Source organism: Lissotriton vulgaris, chromosome 6 (genome assembly GCF_964263255.1).
Source record: "Lissotriton vulgaris chromosome 6, aLisVul1.2, whole genome shotgun sequence".
NCBI lineage: Eukaryota > Metazoa > Chordata > Amphibia > Caudata > Salamandridae > Lissotriton > Lissotriton vulgaris.
In genome coordinates, this window is record NC_141694.1 from 19,092,715 (window position 1) to 19,119,591 (window position 26,877).

The window sequence follows — 26,877 nt, forward strand, 5'->3', positions numbered from 1 at the left end:
GCGGCCTTACGTATGTGCAAGCTGCGCACCTGCACAGGGCCGCCAAACTCCAGGGGCCACCACGCCAATATATATCCTTAATGTAATAATCCTCTGAGGATGGATACTAATTTACGTGGCGGCCCCTGGCAGGGATTTGGCGGCCTCCGGCTCTGTTCCACTTCCAAACACCCTGACCTCCCTCTTCCGGGGCCCCGCTCAGACCCCCCTTCCGGGGCCGCCTACCTACGCTTCCTGCCCAGGGCTGCCATGAGCCTAGAGCTGCCCCTGGACAAGCAGAGACGTGTGATCTGCACCCTATCGCCCAGTGCAGAGTTCACTCCCCAGGGGCTGCGGCTGCACCTGCCTCGGGGTCCAGGATGTACCTGGGCCTGAGAAGTCCAAGAAAACAAAGAAGAAAAGAGAAATCTTGCTGATCAGGGGAAGGAAAGTTAAATAGTAATTTTGTCTGCTCCTGGCGGGTCCCAAAGTCCAAAGGGAGCTGTATAAAGCCCTGGAGCGTGGAAGATGAAACCAACATCCCCCGAGGTGACGGACACTGCCAGCCAGGAGCCAAGCTGTAAGTAATCGATCTATCCAACTATTCATCCATACGCCCCATATTCACCCCCACCCTCTATCTTCCACGCGTCCGTCCATGCGTGCGTGTGCTGGGATTTCCATAGCGCCACCGGCACCTAAAAGGTGTCGGAGCGCTGCACGTGGTCGAAGGCAGAGAGAAAGAGAGCGTCAGAGTGCTTCAAGGCGTGGATTGTAGGCAAAGGGGTGGACAGTTTGTGTGTCATCATTTAGTGTTGTTTCAAGGAGGCCGGTTTAGCTTTCTCCTAGATTCAAGGACGGGGCGCATCCATCCACCCTTCATCTGTGTGTACATGCACACACCCAACCATCCACCCTTCATCCATGCATACATGCAAACACCCACCCACCCATCTACCCTTCATCCATGCATACATGCACACACCCACCCATCCATCCATCATCCATGGATATATGCACACTTCCATCCTTCCACCCATCCATCCTTCTATGCACCCAACCAATCATCCACCAGAACAGACCCATCCACCCTTGTACATTAGTTAGTCCACCTACCTAACAGCAGTATCAGTTCATCCATTCCATACTCACGCCTCCATCCATCCAATCAATTCTCCAAACCACCCTTTCATATCCACATATACATCCATTTTTATTCATCTACATATTCATCCATGCACCCACCCACCAAACATCAACTCATCTGTCCTTCCATTCTTCCCCCACCACCCATCCATCTCTTCATCCTTCTACCTAAAACCTATTCCCACCTATCCATTCAGCATTCATTATTCGTCCACATCATACTCAACCACAAATCTATCAATCCATCCTGCCACCTGCTCATCCATCCATCTATACATCTCCATCTATCCATCCATACCCATCCATCCGTCCAATCCATCCATATTTTCATCCACCCAATCCATCCATCCATACCCATCCATCCATCCAATCCATCCATCCATTCATCCATCCATACCCATCCATTCTTTCATCCATCCATACCCATCCATCCCCATTCATCCACCCAATCCATCCATCCATCCATACCTATCCATCCAACCAATCCATCCATCCATTCATCCATCCATACTCATCCATCCATCCATCCCCATCCATCCACCCAATCCATCCATCCATCCAAACCCATCCATCCACCCAATCCATCCATCCATTCGTCCATCCATACCCATCCATCCTTTCATCCATCCATACCCATTCATCCATCCATCCATCCCCATCCATCCACCCAATCCATCCATTCATCCATCCATACCCATCCATCCTTTCATCCATGCATACCCATCCATCCATCCCCATCCATCCACCCAAACCATCCATCCATCCATCCATACATACATATCCATCTATCTGTCCATCCATCCACTCTCCCAATCACTTATCCATCTTTGCATCCATCCATACATACATCATCGATCCATCCACCAGTACCCACCCATCTGTCCATCCATTCAATACCCAACTAGCCATCCCATATCCACCCATCCGTCCATCCAGCAGCCGATTCTTCAAACCAGGATCCATCCATCAATCAACCAACCACCCCAACAACCCACCTATACATCCAACCAGCAGTCCATTCGCCCAGCCCTCCTACCCACAACCATCTGTCTGTCCATGAACTTTCCCTCCAGCTCGAAGCAGGACCCCTACTCCACCAAACACCCCTCTAGCACCGGAAAACCACTGTCAGAAACCCTTCTTTCCATACTCAGTAGCACTCTTCTTTAATCCCCTCCACTACTAGAAGCCTTACTAGCCGCTCTACTAGTGCTACTAGCCCTACCCATTATTATCAGTACCGCCGCCACCTACCCTAGTCTGCAGCTCACCTCTACTCTGCGTCTCACCATTGCACTGTTAGCAGCCCCCCCTCAGCTCCACCTTTCTGCTCACTCCCCACTGCCATGGGACATCGCTTCCACTTCAAGGCTTCCCTTTCTACCTGCTGCTCCCTCTCTATGAGCACAAGAGTAGGCTGCACACCCTACTCACAAGATCTTCTCACCACATCTCTCTCTCTCTATGGCCCCAAGAGTAGGGTGCACTCACCTCTCTCTACTGTCAGCTGCTTCCCTGTCCATGACCACAAGCTTTTTATAAAAACTGTACCATCTCTCCCTGTACTCTGTGACCAGCTCTCCCTGTACCCTGTGACCAGCTCTCCCTGTACCCTGTGACCAGCTCTCCGTTACTCTGTGACCAGCTCTCCCTGTACCCTGTGACCATCTCTCCCTGTACTCTGTGACCAGCTCTCCCTGTACCCTGTGACCAGCTCTCCCTGTACTCTGTGACCATCTCTCCCTGTACTCTGTGACCAGCTCTCCCTGTACTCTGTGCCCAGCTCCCCCTGTACTCTGTGCCCAGCTCTCCCTGTACCCTGTGACCAGCTCTCCCTGTACTCTGTGGCCAGCTCTCCCTTTACCCTGTGACCATCTCTCCCTGTACTCTGTGACCAGCTCCCCCTGTACTCTGTGACCAGCTCTCCCTGTACCCTGTGCCCAGCTCTCCCTGTACTCTGTGGCCAGCTCTCCCTTTACCCTGTGACCAGCTCTCCCTGTACTCTGTGGCCAGCTCTCCCTTTACCCTGTGACCATCTCTCCCTGTACTCTGTGACCAGCTCCCCCTGTACTCTGTGACCAGCTCTCCCTGTACCCTGTGACCATCTCTCCCTGTACTCTCTGCCCAGCTCCCCCTGTACTCTGTGACCAGCTCTCCCTGTACCCTGTGACCATCTCTCCCTGTACTCTGTGCCCAGCTCCCCCTGTACTCTGTGACCGGCTCTCCCTGTACACTGTGACCAGCTCTCCTTGTACTCTGTGACCAGCTGTCCCTGTACCCTGTGACCAGCTCTCCCTGTACCCTGTGACCATCTCTCCCTGTACTCTGTGCCCAGCTCCCCCTGTACTCTGTGCCCAGCTCTCCCTGTACCCTGTGACCAGCTCTCCCTGTACTCTGTGACCTGCTCTCCCTGTACTCTGTGGCCAGCTCTCCTTGTACTCTGTGACCAGCTCTCCTTGTACCCTGTGACCAGCTCTCCCTGTACCCTGTGACCATCTCTCCCTGTACTCTGTGCCCAGCTCCCCCTGTACTCTGTGCCCAGCTCTCCCTGTACCCTGTGACCAGCTCCCCCTGTACTCTGTGCCCAGCTCTCCCTGTACCCTGTGACCAGCTCCCCCTGTACTCTGTGCCCAGCTCTCCCTGTACCCTGTGACCAGCTCCCCCTGTACTCTGTGCCCAGCTCTCCCTGTACCCTGTGACCAGCTCCCCCTGTACTCTGTGACCAGCTCTCCCTGTACCCTGTGACCAGCTCTCCCTGTACCCTGTGACCAGCTCCCCCTGTACTCTGTGCCCAGCTCTCCCTGTACCCTGTGACCAGCTCCCCCTGTACTCTGTGACCAGCTCTCCCTGTACCCTGTGACCAGCTCTCCCTGTACCCTGTGACCAGCTCCCCCTGTACTCTGTGCCCAGCTCTCCCTGTACTCTGTGACCAGCTCTCCCTGTACCCTGTGACCAGCTCCCCCTGTACTCTGTGCCCAGCTCTCCCTGTACCCTGTGACCAGCTCTCCCTGTACCCTGTGACCAGCTCTCCTTCTACATTGTGCCAGCCCTCTTCTCCACAATATGAGTTTCCCTTTTTTCTGCAATCACTCTCCGCTAAACTTATAGAAGTTGAATCTCCCTGTACTCTGTGACCAGCTCTCCTTCTACATTGTGCCCAGCTCTCCCTGTACTCTGTGCCCAGCTCTCCCTGTACCCTGTGGCCAGCTCTCCCTGTACTCTGTGCCCAGCTCTCCCTGTACCCTGTGGCCAGCTCTCCCTGTACTCTGTGCCCAGCTCTCCCTGTACCCTGTGACCAGCTCTCCCTGTACCCTGTGACCAGCTCTCCCTGTACCCTGTGACCAGCTCTCCCTGTACCCTGTGACCAGCTCTCCTTCTACATTGTGCCAGCCCTCTTCTCCACAATATGAGTTTCCCTTTTTTCTGCAATCACTCTCCGCTAAACTTATAGAAGTTGAATCTCCCTGTACTCTGTGACCAGCTCTCCTTCTACATTGTGCCCAGCTCTCCCTGTACTCTGTGTCCAGCTCTCCCTGTACCCTGTGGCCAGCTCTCCCTGTACTCTGTGCCCAGCTCTCCCTGTACCCTGTGACCAGCTCTCCCTGTACCCTGTGACCAGCTCTCCCTGTACCCTGTGACCAGCTCTCCCTGTACCCTGTGACCAGCTCTCCCTGTACCCTGTGACCAGCTCTCCTTCTACATTGTGCCAGCCCTCTTCTCCACAATATGAGTTTCCCTTTTTTCTGCAATCACTCTCCGCTAAACTTATAGAAGTTGAATCTCCCTGTACCCTGTGACCAGCTCTCCGTGTACCCTGTGACCAGCTCTCCCTGTACCCTGTGACCAGCTCTCCCTGTACCCTGTGACCAGCTCTCCCTGTACCCTGTGACCAGCTCTCCTTCTACATTGTGCCAGCACTCTTCTCCACAATATGAGTTTCCCTTTCAGAAGGCTGAGGCCATTCAGAGCTTGGAGTGCAGAATCATTCACAACCTTCCATGCTGCATTCCCCCACGCTTCAAGGCACTACATAACAATAGCCCAGCATTCCTCAACAGTCGCATCTGCTTTAATAAACCTTCCAGATAGATCCACTGATTTGTACTCCTATTTCCATGCTTCCCACGCAAATGAAAAACCAGTTTCAGCAGTTAAGCCTTTTCCTACATTGCAACGAAAGCGTGAACCAATCTGCTGCTACACATAACAGCCTCCTTCTCATTTCTTTAATTCTGCAAGAAGCTAAAGACATGGCTTTTCGAATAGTCCCCCAAGGCCCTAAGCTTTGCTAGACTAACACCTCAGCACCATGATACTACCCAGGGTGATAATGTGAATTAAAGATTTGCAAAGAATTACTGTCCAATTTTGTGCCAATGTATCTGTTCTCATCTAGAGGGCCTAAATAGTGGCAACTCATCTTTCTTCCCTTCCTGTGGCCCCAGGCAAACTCTGCAGTCTGTCTTTTTGTGTCTGTTCTCTCTGAACACCGAAGGCTATACTCACTGTCTAGCTTTATGTCTCAAAACTCACATGTGGCCATAGGTTTAATTTCTCTACCCTCACTATTGGGCTAGGGAAGGTGACCAATGTCTGCCCTCATTTCTCTGCCATTTTTGTTGGGCTAGAGGTTCCCCCTAAACGTTTAGTCTTCACTGCAGGGTGAGGGGTGGCAGTCGCTCTAATATGTCTGTCCTGCCCAAGGGGCAGGGCAGTAGTCACTGTCTACCCTCATCGTGCTGCATTCACAGCATGGCCACAAGCAATGTTTATTGTCTGCCCTCATCTCACTGCCTTCATTGCAGGTTGGTGTCAGGGCACACTGTGTGCCCTTTATGTTGGCCTTTTCCTGTTCTCCACACTTTATGCACACAATAACAACTAGATGCAATGTGCAGGTTGCAAGACAGCTATTGCAGTGAAACATGGGACGTGGGATGTGGGAGTCCCTCTGCACCCCAGTCATGACTGGTCACATTTAATTTAGGAGACCCATTTTCTCAGGTATTAAATACCATTCCCTGTGGACAGGCCTAGAAGGGAGGAGTTCTGACACATTCCTGCAGGTCTAGGAAGAGGCTTCAGTCAGACTTCACCAGTGGGGCAGTCCCTCTCTGGCCTAGTAAAAAAATTTGTTCCGCTCGCGGAATATGCAGATTTACCGCAATTTCGCGATCCGCGAATTGAGCGAAATCGCGGCAAAATCCACGAATCCACGAGCAGGATGAATTTCGCTCCGGAAGCACTTACAGGGTTACAGCAGGTGCTCAAGTTGAAGCTAATTTCTTTGTTACCATTTACAAAATGGTTACAAAGAAATTAACTTCAACTTGGGCACCTGCTATAACCCAGTAAGTGCTTCCTGAGCGGCACCTCCTTGCCTACTTGCAACTATTCTCTGACCCTGCTCTGACCCTCGCAGCAGGGTCAGAGAATAGTTACAAGTAGACAACGAGGCTCCTGTAGGAAGCACTTACATATATAGATAAAGCAGGTGCCCGAGTTGAAGGTCAAAATCAGTAACTCCTTAATCAGCCCCAAAAAACGTGCGCTTTGTCGAGGGTGGGCAGGTGTGCTTTCTCTCCATATACACAGTCGAAAATTAGCTATGATGCTTGATGGAGGCCTTTGCATCCTTGACTTTCACGAGTGCAATCCCTGTGCAGTTCCTGTAACCAGTAGCTTCTTTCTCCCCATCTGGTGCTCTGATCTGTGCCTGACCTTTCATACACACAAGAGGCATGTGAACTCGCAAAGAAGCCCCCCAGTTTGCCAACACCACACACACACTAGTGGTGTGCACCGTATTCCTGCCCTTTACCCACTATGATGGACAGCTCACTCGAGGGACCCCGGCGCTCCTCGACGCGATGGCAAAGTTAATCAGCCCCAAAAAATTGTGCTCTTTGTCGAGGCTGGACAGGTGTGCTTTCTCCCCATATCTTCCATCGAAAATTAGCTATGATGCTTGATGGAGGCCTTTGCATCCTTGACTTTCACGAGTGCAATCCCCGTGCAGTTCCTGTAACCAGGAGCTGCTTTCCCCTCATCTGCTGCTCTGATCTGTGCCTGACCTTTTATACACACAAGAGGCATGTGAACTCGCAAAGAAGCCCCCCCCCCCGTTTGCCCCCCCACACACACACACTAGCGGTGTGCACCATCTTCCCGCCCTTTACACACTATGACGGACAGCTCACTCGAGGGACCCCGGGCGCCCTTCAGTGCGATGGCTAAGTTACACACACATGGTCACTGGAGGCAACTCTTCTGGCCCTCCTCATCTGTAGTGCAGGAAAAGCACTATACATTTACCCAACGAGGTAGCACTTACTGATTAGCCAGTAGAAAGTACTCCAGTTAAGTATGGTGCAAAATTGCAAAATAATCAGCGATTTCGTGGGGAAAGCCGCAAATTCGCAGATTTTTTTGCGATTTCGCGCAAATTCGCGAACCGCTGATTCACAAAATTCGCACATATTTACCTAGGATCCCTGCTTGTGACAACTAGACCACAGAGGGGAGCCCCTGTGACCCTGAAAAATATCTCTGACTTACTGGGGTGGTGATAATGAAGGACATTTTACCTTTCCTTCCTCTCTTCACAGTGGGGTACTGCTCTTTATAAAGTTCTCTGACCTTTCACCTCTAACATTCCCTTGCTGGAATACTGCTCTGGATGAAGTTCTCTTTTCTTTTCTTCATGTCTCTGTCTTTTCCACTGATATCCACAAGCTTCAGATCTCCTCTCTCTCTCTTCTCCTCCTTTGATGTCTACCTCTCCATATCTCTGCCCTAAGGTGCAGTATGGGTCTGGTTAAGTTCTCTGATATTTCTCCTCTCTTTTATTTGCCCTTCAGTGGATTCTGCTCAGGATGAAGTTCGAGGACCTCCTCCAAGAAACCGGGGGCTTTGGAAACTTTCAGATCTTGATTTTGTTACTCCTGGCAATTCCAAGGATCAACCTCCCTTTTCACTACCTGCTGAACAACTTTGTGGCTGTGGTGCCTCCTCACCACTGTGCCCTCTCTGATCAGGGTGAGTTTGGGAACCTCACGGAGGCGGAGCTGCTCCTCATCAACATCCCTAGAGAGCCAGATGGGAGCTTGAGCTCCTGCAAGATGTACAGAGAGCCCCAGTGGCACCTGCTGGAGAACTCCACCTGGATAAGACCTAAGGACTACACAGGGGGACCACCCAACAGCTCCACTTGGGGACCACTGAAAGCATCCACCCTGCAGAGCTGCCAGCATGGCTGGGCCTATGACCACTCCCAGTTCACCTCTACGATAGCCACACAGGTAAGAGCTGATCATATTAGAACAGATCGTATTCACAGGGTGACTATGACAGCTAGTCAAGCGTTAAGAAAAAAGTAAAATATGAGTGAATTCATTTTATGCAATTTAAAATACTGCAACATCTAACCAAGGATGAATATAGGCTTCGGACCCTCGGAGACTAGAATGAGACTTTGACGAAAGGTTAATATTTTAATATAACACAGATAAACACCCCAATGCTTCGAATACATGAAAGCCAATGAGACTGTAGAGAGTGGCCAAGAATTAGACTGTTCCATGGAGTGATACACATAGCCAATGAGAAAGATTCTGGTCCAAAGATAGAGAATTACACCCTGTGGATCACATTATTCTCTAAGGAGTGAGAATCACACCAAATGAGTGAGACTTGCTCCAAGGAGTGAGTCCAGCACCTAATGTGTTAAACTGTGCTCCTAGGAGTGAGACTCACATCTAATTTGTATAATTGTGCCATAGTGAGTGAGAGTCCCATCTAACTACACAGGGGCCGATTCACAGATCTAACTTAACACAAAATCCTAAACGTACTACTTTTGGTGATCACAGAAGTTAGGATGTTGTCTTTAGACAAACTTAAGACAGACTTAAGACAAAATCCTAACTTAAGTCTGTCTTACGTCCGTCTTAAGTCTGTCTTAAGACAAATTTAAGACAAAATCCTAACTTCTGTTAATACCAAAAGTTGTAAGTTTAGGATTTTGTCTAAAGTTAGTTCTGTGAATCGGGCCCTATGATTGTGCCCTTGTGAGTGGAGTCATAGGGCCCGATTCACAGAACTAACTTAAGACAAAATCCTAAACTTACTACTTTTTGTATTCACAGAAGATAGGATTTTGTTTTAAGGTTTATCTTAAGACAATCTTGAGTCAGACTTAAGACAGACTTAAGACAGACTTAAAACAGTACTAAGTTAGGATTTTGTCTTAAGTTTGTCTTAAGTCTGTCTTAAAGTCTGTCTTAACTTTGTCGTAAGTTTTTCTTAAGTCTGTCTTAAGTCTGTCTTAAGTCTTTCTTAAGTTTGTCTTAAGACAAACTTAAGACTAAATCCTAACTTCTGTGAATACCAAAAGTAGTACGTTTAGGATTTTGTCTTAAGTTAGTTCTGTGAATCGGCCCCTCACCAAATGGGTTAGACTTAAGCATGGGTGGAAAATCCGTTCCGCTCGCGGATTTTGCGGATTTTCGGTAAATTCGCAATCCGCAAACTCTCGCGCAGCGGATTCTTTTTCTTGGTGATACAATATTGCGGCATGCGGCGTTCACTTACCGTCATTCAGCGTTTGCCGAGTTGTTTTTCTCGATATTTTGCGAGTGCTGCGCCATTTTGGATCTTGCTGCGGGATCCCGCAGGAGTTTGGCGACGCATCGCGAGAGTTCGCAATTGCGAACATGTGGGTGCGACGGGCAGCAACAATCTCGCACTCGCGAAATTACAAAATTTGCAATTCTGCACAAGAAATCCACTAGTAAGCAGCATAGACTTTCTGAAAATGATGATTTTTATCAGAATAACTCCTCAGGTTGACATTTGCCTGCACTTTTTTGGATTTGAGGCCTTTTGACTTTCTTTGGATCACTTTTGGATTAGAAATCAACTTTCACAAGTAAGTTTGTTTGGGGCATTACGGTTGCTGTTCTGCAGAAAAACGAGTTTTGCAAAACTGAAAGCACTCAGCAGGTGCAAAAGTTCACTCATCATTAGTAACCATTCCCTGTAGTACTTCCTGAGGGGCCCCTCCAGAGTTCAGTTGCCTATGTTTGTTTGTGGCATTACAGTTGCTGCTGTTCTGCAGAAAAACGAGTTTTGCAAAACTGAAAGCACTCAGCAGGTGCAAAGGTTCAAACTCATCATTAGTAACCATTCCCTGTAGTGCTTCCTGACTGGGGCCCCTCCAGAGTTCAGTTGCTAGTTGCAACAATTCTATGACCCTGCTCTGACCCTCACAGCAGGCTCATAGAATAGCTACAAGTAGGCCACGAAGGTCCTGGAAAAAAAAATTGCACTGCAACAGAAAGCAAATTACAGATAAGAAAGCAGGTGCCAGACTGGAATTTTAAAACAGTGACACATTAATAAATCAACCCCAAATTAATTCATGTCAGTTGAAGCAGGGCAGGTGTGCTTGCTTTTCCCCCCCATATCTACAGTGATGAACCAGAGGGTGGCATTGATGTACCAGAGGGTGGCATGGGTGAAACAGGGTGGCAGTGGTGAAACAGAGGGTGCTGTGAACCTGTGATGATGAACCAGACGTAGAAACAAGATAGTGGCGACCGTTGCGAGCCGACAAATAAGTTCGCAATTGTGAACTGGTACAAAACCCTCGCGAACTGGCAGAAACCCTTGCGAACACAAAAAAAAAATCCGCAAATTCGCGAGAATTCGCGGATTTTGCGGATTGTGAGTTCGCAAATACGCAAATTTGTTAACGCCAGATTTGCAAAATTCGCCCATGCTTAGTTAGACTGTGCTCCAAGAAGTGAGAGTAACATACAATGAGTGGCTTTTACTCCAAGGAGTAAGACTCGCTCGTTGCGGATGAGAGCGGCTTGAGGTGCCTGAGAATGTGCAGTTACTGCCAGTTGCTAATAGATACTGTGGTCAGGGACAGAAACTTGAGTTAATCTGCTACCCTTAAAATTAAAGAAGGAATGGTTAATGCTGTCGAGAGGTTTACTAGTAGTTATTGCTCTAATATTTAATATACTGAAGGAGTAGAGCAGCACTCTATAATCTGAAGGCATGAGCTAGAATTTAGTGATGTATAGTAATACATAAGTATTTAATGCTGTGGAGAGTTGTGTTACTGGTCAATGCTCTAATACCTAATATACCGAAGGAGTGAAGCAGTACTCTGTAATCAGAAGGTATATGATAGTAGTTAATACTCTATAGGAGTACATAAGAGGTTAATACTCCAGATGGAGGGTTGTATAGTGGTAAATGCCCTATAGATGTGTGCAGGTGAATAATAATGAGGAAGATTGGTTTATATTTAATACTCTGAAGTAGTGTGCTTGAATCTAATAGACTGGAGTGTACTGAAAGTTAATTCTAGGCCTCCGTGGAACTCCGTAAAGTGCCGGAAAAACTCTTCCGTGCCACGCAGACTTCCGTCAGCGGCAGAGTCTGTTAAGTCGCGCTGCTCGCACTGTTTTTTAGTGCCAGGAGTTTGCCCCACACTGTAAAATCAGAAACTCCAGGCTCCAAACAGAACGCAAAGTGTGCAAAACTCTGCCAAATCCGACAGGGGATTAGAATTCTTCACTCACCACTAGTTAATTTGCTATGGGAGGGTTCTGTTAATGGACTTTGAATTGATGTGAGTCAATAATCTAAAGACATGTACTAGAATTAATAACCTGCTACGTCTGCCAGTTATTAATGCGTTGTAGGCGTATACTGGTGATTAATTCTCTGGAGCTAGGCACTACAAGTTATTATTATTCTGTTATTAGCTGGTGATTACAACTGTGGAGGAGTGCGCAACTAGCTAATATTCTTGTGATGTACACTAGTAGGCAGTGCTCCATTTGAGCTGGTGCTGAGCACCGGCACTTAATTGTTTTCCGGTGCTCGGCAGCAGCACCTAATTGTCAACACCAAACTTATGGCAGTCTGCCACATGGTGGTGCTGCTCATGTAATTTAGAGATGAGCAGCATAACAGTTGTTTAGGATAACAATATACATTAACAAATTGCTAATACCTTCCTCCCCAGCCATTCCGTTAGCTTTGGGGGCCTGGAATAATCTGAATTGTTGCATTTACATGGAAGATAGATGGTTAGTAGTTGTTATGGCAGCAATGACAAGGGCGATGGGTGGTGCAAGCTGCAGTGGCCTCCTGGTCAGAGCCCCGGCACTTAATATTTTGCAAATTAAGCTCTGCTAGTAGGCGTTGCAATGGGAATATATGCAAGTAACTAGTTCTCTGGCATTGTGCACTAGCACCTAATACTACATTCACTGGTATGGATTAGAAGGTACAACTCTGCTGTGTACTCTGGTGATAAATACTTTGTAAGTATGTGCTTGTAGTTAATACTTGAATGCATGCACTTGTAGAACAGGACAGAGTCAGTCACTCTTCCTCCTTCATTAACAGTGCTTCCTTCAGAATGAAAATGGATATAATTTAGATGAATAGATAGGGGAGAGCAAGGAACGGGTGACAAGACAGGGTGTTATAGTTTTTAACTTTGCATTTAGTTTGTGCAAGAAGAAGCAAGGAAAGTGAAAAATCAGGAATGTTATAGGGGATTATAGTTTGTTACTCTGTATATCTCTTGTGCAAGAGAGTGAGAGGGCAGGGAGACAGCAGAGATGATACAGTGAGTTACTTTAGTAGGGATGTTATAGTTTGTTTATCTGTATTTATCTAGTGCCAGAGAGAATGAGGAAAGGAGGCAGCCAGGACGTTAATGTAGATTTCTTTGCATGTGTACAGGGCATCTTTGCAAAACCATTCCTTTCTGAAGAATGTGTTAAACACTTGTGTGAGAGATTTTCTGGAGACCACAGTCTGTTTAAAAGAATGTTGTTTGCCAATGTAAGCGTGCTACTGTCCACGTCTCCCAGCATCCTTGTTTTCCAGTGTAGAACAATATATGGGAGAGGTGCAGATCTACAATCCCTAAAGGATAGAGTGATCCTCTGGAGCGAGGATGAATAGATACAGCCTCACTTTTGTATACTTTGGAACAAAAAGGTATACCTTCTGGAGCGCCTAACGTCTCAATGAAGGCTTATATAGGACCAGTGATTGTTGTGAAATTACACACCCACAATTGGGGTGACAAGGAAAAGAAACCCCTTTCTTTGTATCACACTCACACACTCGAATGCTTCATCATCAGGTTCACACTGACTCCTAAAGTTCAGGGTGGGCTTGACCATGTTTCAGGGAGCCCCTGTGAAGATGATTTGTAAGCAGACGTAACTTTAAAATTAAAAATCCCTCACCCACACCAAAAGAATCCTTTATTATTGGGATGGGTGGGAAGGTTAAAAATAGGATACTGTGAGGGTGTTTCAGCCCTATTCTACTGGCCTAAGTGAGGTCCTGGGCTTTTGTCAGGGTGGATTAGTAAAAAGGCCACTCCCCCATTGACACATCTAACGTGGTTTCTATAGAAGGTATGCAGTTTGCCTGCATGAGATTTTTTTTATACTTGCTGCTGTTGTGTATTACCTAAAGCAAGTGGGACAGATATTCCCACGGGGCTTGAGTGGGTGGTCCTATAGTCGAACTTTCGTCAAGGATCCCGACGCATCTAGTCATCGTAGATCTGTAATTTCAACCTGTTTTGAAGTTTGTGATCTGGGTTTAGTCCTATTCGTAGGACTCATAAGAATTTGTTAAAGAGGAAAGTCTGTGTGTTATTTCTGAAGCCAATCAAATTACTGATTGATTTGTAATTAATATGTCATGAAGTTTTGATAGGCAAGATCAATCAAAACCCCATTCAGGGATTATTTTATGATTGCGTAGTACAGAAATGTCAGTCAAAGAAAGGTTTATTTGGTTATCATAACCATAAAGTAAAATACTAAAGATAAAAATTATTGATTAAAAATACTTACAACGTTTTTAAAATTCGATTACATGTAAAAGCATTAAAAAAATTATTATTATTATTATTTTTTTTACAATTCATACGATGACTTCCGACCTGTTTACAACTTATTTCATTTTGATTGTCCACTATTCGTAGGAGATTGTCAATCAAGGTGAGTAGCTTAACCCCTCGACAGATCAGTATAGTTGATTTCCCCCCCAGCCAGCAAGTTAAGACTTGTCTACAAGTACGTATATTGAGTTCATTTAAAATTGGTTTTAAAAGTCTCATTCTTGCTTCTTTCATTATGGGCAGACACACATCAAGTGACATAAAGATTCGGTATGATATCCGCATAAACTGCAAGTTGCATTTTGGAATTTTCATTTCCATGATTGTCACAAATCCTTGGTTTCATGTTCTCCAAAACGATACAGCATAAAACTCCTTTTTATTAACAATCGAAAATGTGTCGCTAAGTAGGCTTGCAGTTTTGATTTAATATAAGAGTTTATAACTGACCAAGAGTGTTTGCGTTTTACCAATAATCTTTTGTCTTCCAAAAGGAACAGATTTTTTGCAGCGCTATTACACTCTTTATTGAATGCCGCCCTTTCCATCTTACTATCCCATGCCTTTTAAATGTCTAGTGCAGCCAATGCTGATCGTAAGAATTCGCTCCATAAAAAAAATCCAGTATTTGTAAAACCGGAGGCATCCCAGCGCTGGGGGCCGTTGGGAAGATTAAGCGAGCTATTGCCCAGAGTCACATGGTGCTGGGCAGACCCCTGCCGCCGGAGCCAGGGATCAAACCGTGAGCCCCAGCATCCAGTGTCAGTCGCCCTGGCCGCGGCGCCAAACCTCTTCCCATGACTGAGTTTTTCTCAAATTAAACTGTGTTTTTATTTTGAACCTGAAAAGATTGTTTAGTGAACCAGGATCTGCGGAGCGTAGTTTCCAGCATAGTTTTACAAAAACTGATTGATGCTGAAATTCCTGATTTTGTTGACTGAATTCCAGACGGATCTGTGCTGGTGATGCACTTTTCAGAATACACCTTTAACTGAAGTTCATTTAATACTTCAAATTCCCGGCCATGCCATATTTCCAAACCCTATGGGAGTGCAGGAAGTAGTTGCGAGGCCATTACTTTCAAGAGATGACTATATGATGGCCATTCAGTTTTTGTTTCAATTGTTTATAAGCAAAGATTAATGTTTGGGCCTTTGCTTTTATTGATCTTTTCTGTACAGTGAAAGACATGTCTCGGCCCAAATTAATCCCCAGATACTTATATGTCCTGACTTCCTCTATTTGTTTGTTTTTGGTGAACCACGTGAATTTTCCTGGACTAGGTCCTGCTTATTGCACAACTTTTGTTTTTTTCCTATTTATCTCTAATCCTTGCTGGTCAAAGTACTCAATTAGGTGGTTAATGACTCTTTGTAAGCCAATCGAAGTTTGGCTTAAGACCACAATATCGTCCGCATATTTCAGATACTGTATGTGGTCCTCAGCCAACATTTGAGGAAGACCACTTACGTGTGACAAATAAAGGCTTGGGGCCAAAACGCAACCCTGTTTCAGGCCATTGTAAATGTTTATTTTGGAGGATACAATACTACCATCTCCCAACTTCACCCTAGCCAACGTTTCGTTGTGGAGGGCTACTATGGCATTGATTAGTTTCCCGTGAGGATTGCTAATGCGGCTAGATTTGTGTTTGTGCCCATTCCTTTTCTGAAACCAGTTGCATTTTTGGGGATTATACCTTTTAACTCTGTCCATGCCTTTAGCTGTAGCAAGATGCAAGACTTCACCCTAGCCCAAGTTTCGTTGTGGAGGGTTACTATGGCATTGAGTAGTTGTTGCGGAAGTCCCCATTCTTTTAGTTTAATCCAGAGTCGTTCTCTTGGGACTCTGTCAAAAGCAGATTTGAGATCTATAAAACACGCAAAAAGTCCTGTGTTCTTTTGTGCGGCTTTTCCCGTGAGGATTGCTAATGCGGCTAGAAAAGTGTTTGTGCCCATTTCTTTTCTGAAACAAGTTTGATTTTTGGGGATTATGCATTTTAACTCTGTCAATGCTTTTAGCTTTAGCAAGATGCAAGATGCCTAGAGTTTTGCCTCCACATCCATCACGGCAACAGGCCTATATTTTTCCATGGCTCATTATTACTTCCGTTCTTATAGATGGGATGAAATATACTCCCTTTCCACGAATGTAGGGTCTTATTTTGAGAGAACAAATTATTGAATAACGGCGTGAGGTAATTGGCCCAAAAGTCTGGATCTTGCTTGAAAAGTGCATTCAGAAGGCCATTTGGCCCAGCTGCACCATCCTTTTTCAGTTTTCTTATTACTTCATTTAGTTGTGTACTATTGGTTAAGGGGTTTGTGCCGTTGGGGCATAATTCTTTAAGATCTTCTTTAGTTTGCACGTTTTTCAAGAAAAATAGAGGTTTAGTTACTGCGCTTTCATTTTCCTCATGCAAGATTTCCATACCGCTTTCCAGCTTAAATTGCTTATCAAACTTTGCTTGATTGTACAGATTTTGAATATGTTGTACTCAATTTGCCTCGCTTATTCCTGCCATGTGATACCTTCTTGCTCCCTTAATTAATTTATTTAAAATCCCCCAAAATTCGCAGCTGTTTGGCAATTTACTTGCCCAGAGTAGTTGCTCCCAGAGTTTTTTCATATGTACCTTTTTTGCATCCCTGCACTTCTCCTTGTATTTCTTCCTCATTTCTTTGATCTCATGATTGTTTACAATTTTTCCCGCTCTTACTGCAACAGTTCTTTTTCTCACCTTCCTTGCTATCTCGCGGAGTTGAAAGTTATACCATAGTTCATTTATTCTTCTTTGCGGTCCTGGGCGTTCTGGGAGTACCGGAAATTTGTTAACTAACAGTTTCCCTAATGTTTCCCAAGCCTCTTTCAAAGGTTGTATGCTCAGCGAGCTACTGTCACCTATATATTTATAAGCCACATCCATAATTATTTCGATGTTTTTACCACGCCATTTTAGCTTCCTTAAATTATATATAATAGGCATTTCTGTTAAAGTTGTTGTGATTTTTTTCTGACACAGGTTTGCGTGCAAAGACATAACTTGTGGATAATGAACACTTTTAGGACGAGATTGAATATGTAATGATTCAATTAAATGGAGTAGGTCGTTGCTTACCATTGTGTAATTAATTGTGGATTTTTTTTCCCACTTGAGAAGGTAATGCCTGCGGGCTGATCTCCCTTCGTTTTTCCATTCAGAAAGTGTACTTTTCTTTTCCAGCCCTTGCAGCTTTTGACATGCTCCTTTTTTCAAGTAATTCCCTATAATTTTTGTATTAAAATCACCTGAAACAATCAACCTACTGCATTGATAACTTCTTTGCAAAACCTTTATCAAATTTATCAGGCGTGAAAGTTTGTCCTTCTTCTCTTTTTTGGTTGGGTGTATATATACTTTTAAAATCAACAATCGCCATGGTTTTGTGATTACAGAGCATTTGCTCTTCAATTATACTACTTGTAGCCAACTTTCACCCATATCAATTTCTTCCATGTGTTAGTTCAGAAATGATTCCAGAAATGTCACACATGTTGTGGCTGTTTCCCTCCAGAATTGTGTGCATTTCTCTATTTTAAGCACTAGCTTTTAGGCATTTTTCGTTTTATTGTAGGTTCTTAAAACCATACAGGGCAGTTTCCATTTTAGCTATGGTCTTTATTTTATTTGGTCTGTCCAGCTTTTTTACCTTTGGCCCAGATACTGTATGGTATTATGACATAAAGACTATAAGGCCTGACTCAATTTTAAGAAGTCCAAGGCTCCATTCTTTATTCCTGCATAATCATCAACATGTCTGCCTTCCACACAGATGGTGTCTGTTGTTATCTTTCCAATAAACCTGTGACAGTGTCAAGTCACTCAGACATACACATCAATTAGACACCTGATGTGACATCAGTCTGAAACAAGTGCCTTTTTATCTCTATTTCAAGGTCAAATAATAACAATAGTCAAAATATTGTAGTCTGAATTATCATATTTTTGCCTAATTTGTTTAAGGGAATGCACCTTAGACAAGCATCTCAATGTTCATTGGCTATACTTGACATTCCTAAAGTACAGTTGGAAATAGCATAAAAGGACGGCCATGCATCCACTTGTCAGGAGAGCTACTTCACCTAGGTGGCTTTTTAAGTAGCAGTGACAATGCAAGGGCATGCCACGCAAAAAGACCAGACGATCCTTATTGGTTGACAGGGCTTACTCTAATGATCCCAAGTGTTTTATTTGTGCTAGTGTGGTCGAGCAGCTTATGCTTATCATGGAGGGGTGTTCAGCATTTGTTGTACACACACAGTCAGGAAATCCCAGACCGATGTGTAAAAATAAAGTACATTTTTATAGGAATTTAGACACCAATATCTTTAGAATTATTCAAGTACTTTTGGAGTCATCTATTTTTCAAGAAAATGCTAAAAATGCTGAAATAACTTTTTTTGAGTTACAAGCCTCAAACTTGGTAACGCTACCCTTTGGGAGGAAAAACACATTCTGCAAACAAACATACACAGCAAACAGATATGTGCAGTCAGAGCTCGGAGGTGCCCTTCTGGACTTAAGGTGCTAGGGGGCAGGGTCTAAGGAACCACCAGCAGTTTCGGGTTACCTGTCCTTGGGTGTCTGGGTGCAGAGGAGCAGGTCAGGATGGTAGCCTCAAGAGCTACACTGAATAAGTCAATAGGGACCTAATAAAAAAGCTCTAAGGAGGGACTTGGGGGCAAGCCCTTGGAATGCAAAGGAGGGCTCGGGTACTGTAAATCCCTATGCCAAGGAGACACAGTCAGGAGTCAAGGCCTGGGCTGTTGATTTCAGATGCAGAGGGTTTCGGTTGGCTGGCCAATGGACTTCAAGACTCTCAAGTTTAGACAGTCGGTTCTGCAGAGGGACGGAAAACACAACAGCAGGATCACTCTGGTTGTGGATCCCATCTGTCCTGAAGTCCCTCGATGTGCGTGAATGCTTCCAAGGTTGTGGTTTTGGACTGGACAGAAAACAGGCATTGGCTGATTCAAGCACCCTTGTACTCAGGATTGTACACAGACAAAATATCGAATTACCAAAATATCGAAGTCAAAATATAGAATGGACAAAATATCGAATGGACAGAATATAGTGGTGAAAAATATCGAATTGAAGGTAAGTAATATAATATTGATTTAGTCATTTTTACCCTCCCGGTATCCAACATTTTCCCTACTGTTGCACTCACTGAGTGGTAATAAATTAATTATTGATTAATTTTAAAGTTATTTAAGTATTTTTAAGTATGTTTTAGTAAATTATATTTATTATTTCATGCATTTTAAATCTCTTTTCAGACATTTAAAAAAAGTCGATATTTTGAATAACTATAATTTTTAAAACTATATTTTTGATTCAATATTTTTGTAATTACTTGTTTGTAGATAGGAATTCGACATTTTTGCATTTTATATTTTGGCATTGATATTTTGGTAAGTCTATATTTTTGTATTCGATATTATGTCAGTGATCCACTCAGGATATTGGTTCAGGTGGGCTCCTGGTGGATCTAACACCTCAAAACATGGCAGAGAGAGATGGTGTTGACCTTCTAAATCCACAAAGACACAAAGACACTGAAGTAATGCTCCATTGGTGGGCCTGCTGGACAGCAGCACAGTGATCCAGACAGATAGCTGGTTGTTGTAGTGCTGGGAAGTCCTCCACGTTTTTGGGATGATGCACATCTGGAGGATGAGTTGGGTCTTTAAAATCATCAAGGAGCAAGCAGCCAGGGAGGATTTGGTGCCAATTTCAGTGCAGGTCCTTAGTTCTTGCAATGTTGTTTCTTCTTTGTCCTCTTCAGGTCCAGAGAGTTGAATCTGAGGACCTGGTGTTGTGGAAACTCCTAAATACTCAATGTAGGGGTGTTTAGGGGAGTATATGGTAATAACTAATGGACTACCCCCAATATGTGACCGCTTACCGGAGGGCATAATTCGGGCTTAGAAGTCCCATATTTCACCATAAATCCAGATGGTGCAAACTCCGTTGTTTGTTCACTTCAGGTAGACTTCTTAGGGGTGTGACTAGACTATGAGTCAAACACGCCTCCTGAATATCTAATTTTCCACCTGCTCTAGTAACAAATGTGCCCCAGGGCAGGGGATCTGAAAATAGCTACAAGGGAACCCTACTCACAACGGAACCAAAGTGCATGAGTTATAATCAAAAAAAATGGTGGTCTGGAATAATACTGGCAATGGTAATAAATATTGTGCACAATCGCAATGAACAATTGGGTTATGGTGATATCAAAAGGAGAATAACCTTACACGACTCAGTGTTAGATGTAGACAAAAATAACTGTTATATAGATATGCATGAGAAGTAATTACAAAACTGAACAGTGCATTGTGTCCCCAGAGAACATGGAACCTAGGGAACTTTGTGACAACATTGTAACACCGTGGGAGGAAGACGAAAGTGGTCCTGTTGCAAGACGCAGCAGAGGCACGCGCTGATGCTTAATTAAGACTTGTATCCAGTGGAAGTCAGGTACACGGATTGGCATGACCTTTCCATATCAGGAGGAGGAGTGTGGCTTAATGGTTAGAGCGGCAGACCCTGATGCAGAGTTCTGGCCAGGGACCAGGGTTCGATTCCCGCCTCGGCGGGGTCTCGGGCTCAATTTCCTCAGACCTGTTAATTCTCGCCTCGGTGCCTATTCTAATCACGGGCCCCACCCTGCAACTCTGGGCAATAGCTTGCTTAGCCTCCAAACCGGCCCCACCAGTGCTAAGGATGCCTGGCTTCGCCCTGGGGGTGCCCAAGAGTGGACACTTCACATGGAAAGTCAGGAGGGGTTCCACAGCGGTATGAGTATCAGCGCCAGGAAGCCGAATAGGCGACACCACAAGGTGACTGTCTGGTGACAGTGCGCTCTATAAGTACCATGACATTTACATTTACATTTACATTTACCTTTCCATATCATCCTCTCTAAAGCTAAAACGCCCTTTCCAATTAAATTGAATAAGGATCACCACTGTGAGGCCAGGCCGTACAATACGCACATCCAGAGCGAATGAACGATTGATTCAGCGGCTACACCGATTTGCAGTTCAGCTCGTCTGTCATCTCTCTCCTTCCTCTCGCTGGGCGCCCGTCTGGGTCCCATGTGAGTTACTTTTTTGTTCTCACTGTTCACTTCCTGTAGTGCACACATATCATGATGACAGGCCATAATCCTTTCAGATGCCCCTATATCGTTAGGTCCTGAAGAGACCCTTCATCCCCACAAGGGTCGAAATGCCGTAGACGAAAATAAAGGAAACCATTCCTATCACAGATTTCTTTGGATAGTCAACTTTAATACTGTTTTGGAAACCCTTTATAACTGTTACTATTTTGTTACAAAGCGTTGTAGGTTCCATGTCGTGTAAGGCTCTTCTCCTTTTGATATCACCGTAACCCAATTGTTCATTGCGATTGCGCACAATATTTATTATCATTCCCAGTATTATTCAACACAAACCATTGTTTCTGAATATAAACCAGGGCAGGGGGTGGCATTCCACAGGTCTGGGGAGAAGCTGGGGTAATATATAAAAGGCGATTTAGTCTTTGGAGCCTCTGGCCTTGATATGCTATATTGCTAGCCATCCTGCTGGAGGAGGTAGGAACTTCTTCTTTCGAGCAAACATTGCTTTGACCTCTGAGAGCGTGGCTATACCTTGCATGGGCCAGCAACTTGTCTGTGGTAGAAGGCTGGAAGGTACCAGTAGACCAGCACAATAAGGCCCACATGCATCAAAAGAAAAAATGGTCACAAACTGGCAGATTCTCAGAATCTGCCCCTTTCCGCTCGGTATTTTTGCATTTGAACTTGATGGTAATTTGCAAAAACGGTGAAAATTGCACTAAATTGCATTTTTTAAAGTTCCATGTTACAAACACACATGCCCTTGCGGCATGTGTGTGTGCAACATTTGCACACATGCATATTTCAGGGGTGCAACAGGATGCCCTTTTGGTACTCTTGCACCCTTGAAATTGCATGAGTAATTTGCGAGTATCTATTGGGTACTCGCAAATTGCACATGCAATTCCCATTCATTCCTATGGGCCTGTAGCTTGGTAACTGGTAATGACCAGTGCCCAGTAGATACTTTAAATGGCTTCCTGCTCACTTGCAATGACTACTAATGAAACTAGGCATAACAGAGGCACATCTGTTCATGCAGATGTGACCTCACATGTAATATAAAGAACCCTGCCTTAGGGCTCTATAGACCTGCTGTAGGGGTGACCTACATATAGTACATGTACTGTACTTTGGTATTGCACACAGGGAGTGGGCAATGTCGTATTTTCAGAATGCATTCCGCAAAGGCAGTCTGCATGCTGTTTGTGGGGTATCCCTAAAGTGGCATAATACATGCTACAGTTCTTAGGGACCATCTTTACTACGCATGTCCTGCATGCCCGTACTATCATTTGCCAGGGACGTACAGTAAGGCCCGACCGAACATGACTTTAGGCTACCCTCACGGACTTTGCAGAGTTTTTCCTTCTCTGCGCAGAGCTTATAGTTCCGAAAAACTCCATTTAGAGGGCAGAGCAGAGATTTTCCTTTCCTGTGACTCGCCAATTTTAAGTTGTGGAGTGAGAGCGAGGAAAATCTTACTGCAGACCACCCCCTGGTGAGATTTCTGGATGAGGATGGTCGCGGCTGGTCGCTATCACTCATGTTGAGAAACCTTCCGCTTGCTTTGAGGAAGCTGCCTCTCAAGTAGAATTTGTATTCAAGCGGCAGAAAGAAACAGTACTCTTTTGTGCTTCACGTGGTGCCTTTCTCTCTGATGTTACAGTGTGGGACAAACGCCACATGCTAAAAATCAGTGCTTGCAGCACAACATATTGCACTCGCCGCTTGGTCACCTTATGGAGTTCTGTGTGAAGTCCGCCCCGGCCTACTTACAGGGGAGCTAAAGCCCTTGCCAATTGGGTTACAATTTACATTTGTCCTGTTTTAGGGAAAGAAATTTGGGAATGGGGCATGGTTAGCAGGGATCCAGTGCATTTTCAGTCAAATGGGCAAAAAGTGGGGGTGACCATGTCAAAAAGAGGCACTTATATACACCAGATCACTGACGCAGATCGAAGATCAGGTTGACACAGCACCAGATTCCATCTTGCCTGAAGAAGCCTCCAGCAAGACAGTCTGAGGTGCTGCAAAGTATTCCATTCTTACTTCACTAACTGGTGCCAGTATTGTGTACTCGCACAGATGCAATCTCCTAGCTCTTGTACTCAAAATACCTTGCAAGCTACTTCAAACAGACAACAAATCATGTTATCCAGGTATGTGCAACACCTCTGAAAAACAGGCTAATTATTTACTAATGTGCTACAACTAGCACCAGGGAACCAGGGGAAATTGTAACATCACAATGTATAGCCCTTAACACCCTGACTGTGCTATCTCTAAGCACAAACATTGTGCTTAGAGATAACACAGTCAGGGTGTTAAGGGCTATAAATTGTGATGTTACAATTTCCCTGGTTTCACGGTTATTGGAAAGCTTGGCTACTTTTAATTCTTATATTCTGTGATGTTACACATATTGTGTGCACTAGATCTTGGCATTTTATAATAGCTATTTGAAAATAAATATGTTTAAATGCAGATTCTCTTTCTGGTGGTTGTGTGAGTGTAAAACCTTAACAAACGATTGTTTTGATTACCATGGCTCCCTGTTAGTAACCCAAAAGCACTTATACCACTTCAACTGTATTCTGGATGGATTCCGCCGGACTGCAAAACCCTTTCTTTCACATTCAAGCATTGGTGCATTGAACTGAGTTCACTTGTGTCACCGGTGGGTGTGAAAACAACCTATAGAGCTCAGCCAAAGACTCACTATATGCAAGACTGTGATCTATGCACCTCACCATTTTCTCACCCAGAAGGAAAATAAAATAAAATCTGCATATCAGATAGGAAGACTATTTGAGCTTTTGTAGGAGGAAGCATATACGATTTAGATGGAGAATTAATATGCAAGACTGTGATCTATGCACCCCTCACCACTTTCTCACCCAGAAGGAAAATAAAATAAAATCTGCATATCAGATAGGAAGACTATTTGAGCTTTTGTAGGAGGAAGCATATACGATTTAGATGGAGAATTATTTAAAAATGAAGTAATGGATAACCTTACCAGGGCCTGGGGATATTGTTGGGTTATAAAAGGCATATAGACAGCCATGTTATAAATAAAACACACCACATTGGAAAACCCACAACACTATTCAGCATTTAATGTAAATACAGCATGCAGCACAGCAAATATTCAATAGACAATTGACACTTCAATGGAACTCACAGTAGATGATGGTCAGATGGAGCCAAATGATGAATTATATGCAATTTAGAACAATTTAGTAATGTTTTCTCTCAATAAATGTCTATGTTAGCTAATTATGTCCGAATTTATTTCAGCAAAATCATATCTAATAAGCTGGTGACAGGATTGGAACTTAGAAACGTATAGAGGAGAAAGTTTGAGACAACCTTGAGGAGAAGTACAATTAGTCTCATAACACAAACCTCCAGTGGCCTACACCTGCAGCACAGTGTGCTTTGCAAATGCACTACTCTGAATAAAAGGGCTCCTGAGCATGCAAGCATAACCAAGGCTAAAGGACACTTCATACCCATATTTAGTTATAAAATGTAATATTTAATATAAAATATATGGTTACACAATGCAACATGAGGATATAAATCAGATAATAACCCTGAAGAACATTTCAATATATGATCATGATTTCACATTTGTACCTGAAGGATGTGAAATGGTCAAGTACTCTATTTTAAAATTAGGGTTATTATTATTATTATTATTATTTATTTTTATAAAGCGCATAGTCACCCGGAGGTATCCCAGCGCTAAAAACCCTAATTCAGCAGACCTGAGGACCGGGAGCTGAGAGCAGAAGAGAGGAAGGGTGAGGAATCAAAAACAGAGGGGGGCATGGAAGCTAGGGAAAAAGATGTGTCTTTAGCAGCTTCCTGAAGCGCAGATATTGTGGTTCAAGACGTAAGTCATGAGGGAGTGAATTCCAAAGACGGGCAGCTTGTACCGAGAAGCGTCTTCCTCCTGATCGGGCTTTCCTGAATCTTGGGGTATTGATGAGGTTTTCTGCGTTAGAACGGAGGGATCTAGTGGTTATGTAAGGGGTGACAAAATTGCTGAGGACTGGGGGGCCTTGGTTATGCAAAGTTTTGTGGACGAGGCACAAGGCCTTGAATTTGACTCTCTCCCTTATGGGGAGCCAATGAAGGAGTTTGAGAGCGGGTTTAGCAGATGATCTGGCCGGGGTGTTTGTGATAATCCGGGCAGCAGTGTTCTGAATTCTCTGCAGTTTATTAAGGGTCGCTTCGGGAGCGCCCAGATAAATCACGTTACTGTAATCTAGTCTGGATATTATGAGACCTTGGATTAGTAATTTTTGGGATTTAGGGGGAAGAAGGGGCAGGACTTTCCTCAAAGATTTTAGAAGACCAAAGCAGGTCCCTGCTACCTTTTTTGCTTGCGAAGTGAATGAGAGATCGGAATCGATCCATACACCCAGACTTTTCACCTCTGTTTTTGGGTCAGGGGGAGGACCTAGACAGGCTGGCCAACTGTCCAGGGGAAGTGAGGTTCCTTTCGGGCCAAGTATAAGGACCTCAGTTTTTGTCCCATTTAGCTTTAGGGCTGATCTATTCATCCAACGATGGACCTGCGTAAGGCAGTTGAAGAGATCAGCTTTCTGTTGTTTGGGATGGGACAAAGACACCACTAATTGTGTGTCGTCAGCATAGCTGACGACGCTCACTCCGAATGGGGTGATAACCTCCTCCAATGTGGACATATAGATATTAAATAATGTGGGGCTCAGGGAAGAGCCCTGCGGTACACCACATTGGAGGGGCATTTCGGAGGAGCGGGTGTTCTTCTCCCAAATCTGATAGGACCGTTGGGCCAGGAAAGATGAAAGCCAAGATAAGGCTGTACCTTCCACTCCAACTCTTGCCAATCTTTCGATAAGGAGTTGGTGGTCAACGGTATCGAACGCCGCGCTAAGGTCGAGGAGGATCACTGCCACTGATCCTCCCCCATCCAGTAGCGCTCTGGCCTCCTCTACCGCTGCCAGGAGGGCGATGTCCGTGCCCTGCCCTGGTCGGAAGCCCGTCTGGGAACTTTTTAGTTTGTTATTGGCCTCTAGAAACTGCGAGAGTTTCCTGTTGACTAATTTTTCCGCGATCTTGCTGACTCCTGGGAGTAGGGAAATGGGCCTGTAGTTCGCCAGGTTCTCAGGGTCGAGAGAAGGTTTCTTCAGTAGGGCTTTTACAACAGCCTTCTTCCAGCTCGAGGGTACAACTCCTTGTTGGAGTGAGATATTAATCAGATGAGTGAGGGAGGGGATGATAGTGGGGGCTACCTCCTTAAGGATCCGAAGAGGAGCAGGGTCCCTAGGGGAGCCGCTCTTCATGGAGTTGAACGTATTTCTCACTTCGTCTATCGTGACCTGGCCCCACGTGGACAGACAAGTGGAAGATGTCGTGTATGGGAAAACGGTTTCTTCCCCCGGGCTCGAGGGAGGAATTGAGTCCAGAATTAGTCGGATTTTATCATGGAAGAAATTAGCCAATTGTTGGCATTTCTCCTGGTCGGCTTTAGGGTCGGAGGGAGGTCCCAGTCCTTGTTCTGGGGGCTTTGAGAGCTCTTTAAGGATGGCGTATGCTTCCTTACTGGAGCATCCCGCTTTCTCTATT

At 44.9% G+C, this 26,877-nt stretch overlaps 1 protein-coding gene across 1 annotated transcript in view; it reads left to right on the forward strand.

Moving 5' to 3' along the window:
• Positions 1-521: 521 nt before the first annotated feature.
• Positions 522-26,877, forward strand: part of LOC147706711 (solute carrier family 22 member 7-like) — a 306,523-nt gene continuing 280,167 nt past the window's right edge. Inside the window, exons 1-2 of the mRNA XM_086925851.1 lie at positions 522-559; positions 7,986-8,426. Coding sequence (XP_086781977.1) covers positions 8,001-8,426 — 426 coding nt within the window. The 5' untranslated portion in view covers positions 522-559; positions 7,986-8,000. The remainder of the gene's footprint in view (positions 560-7,985; positions 8,427-26,877) is intronic.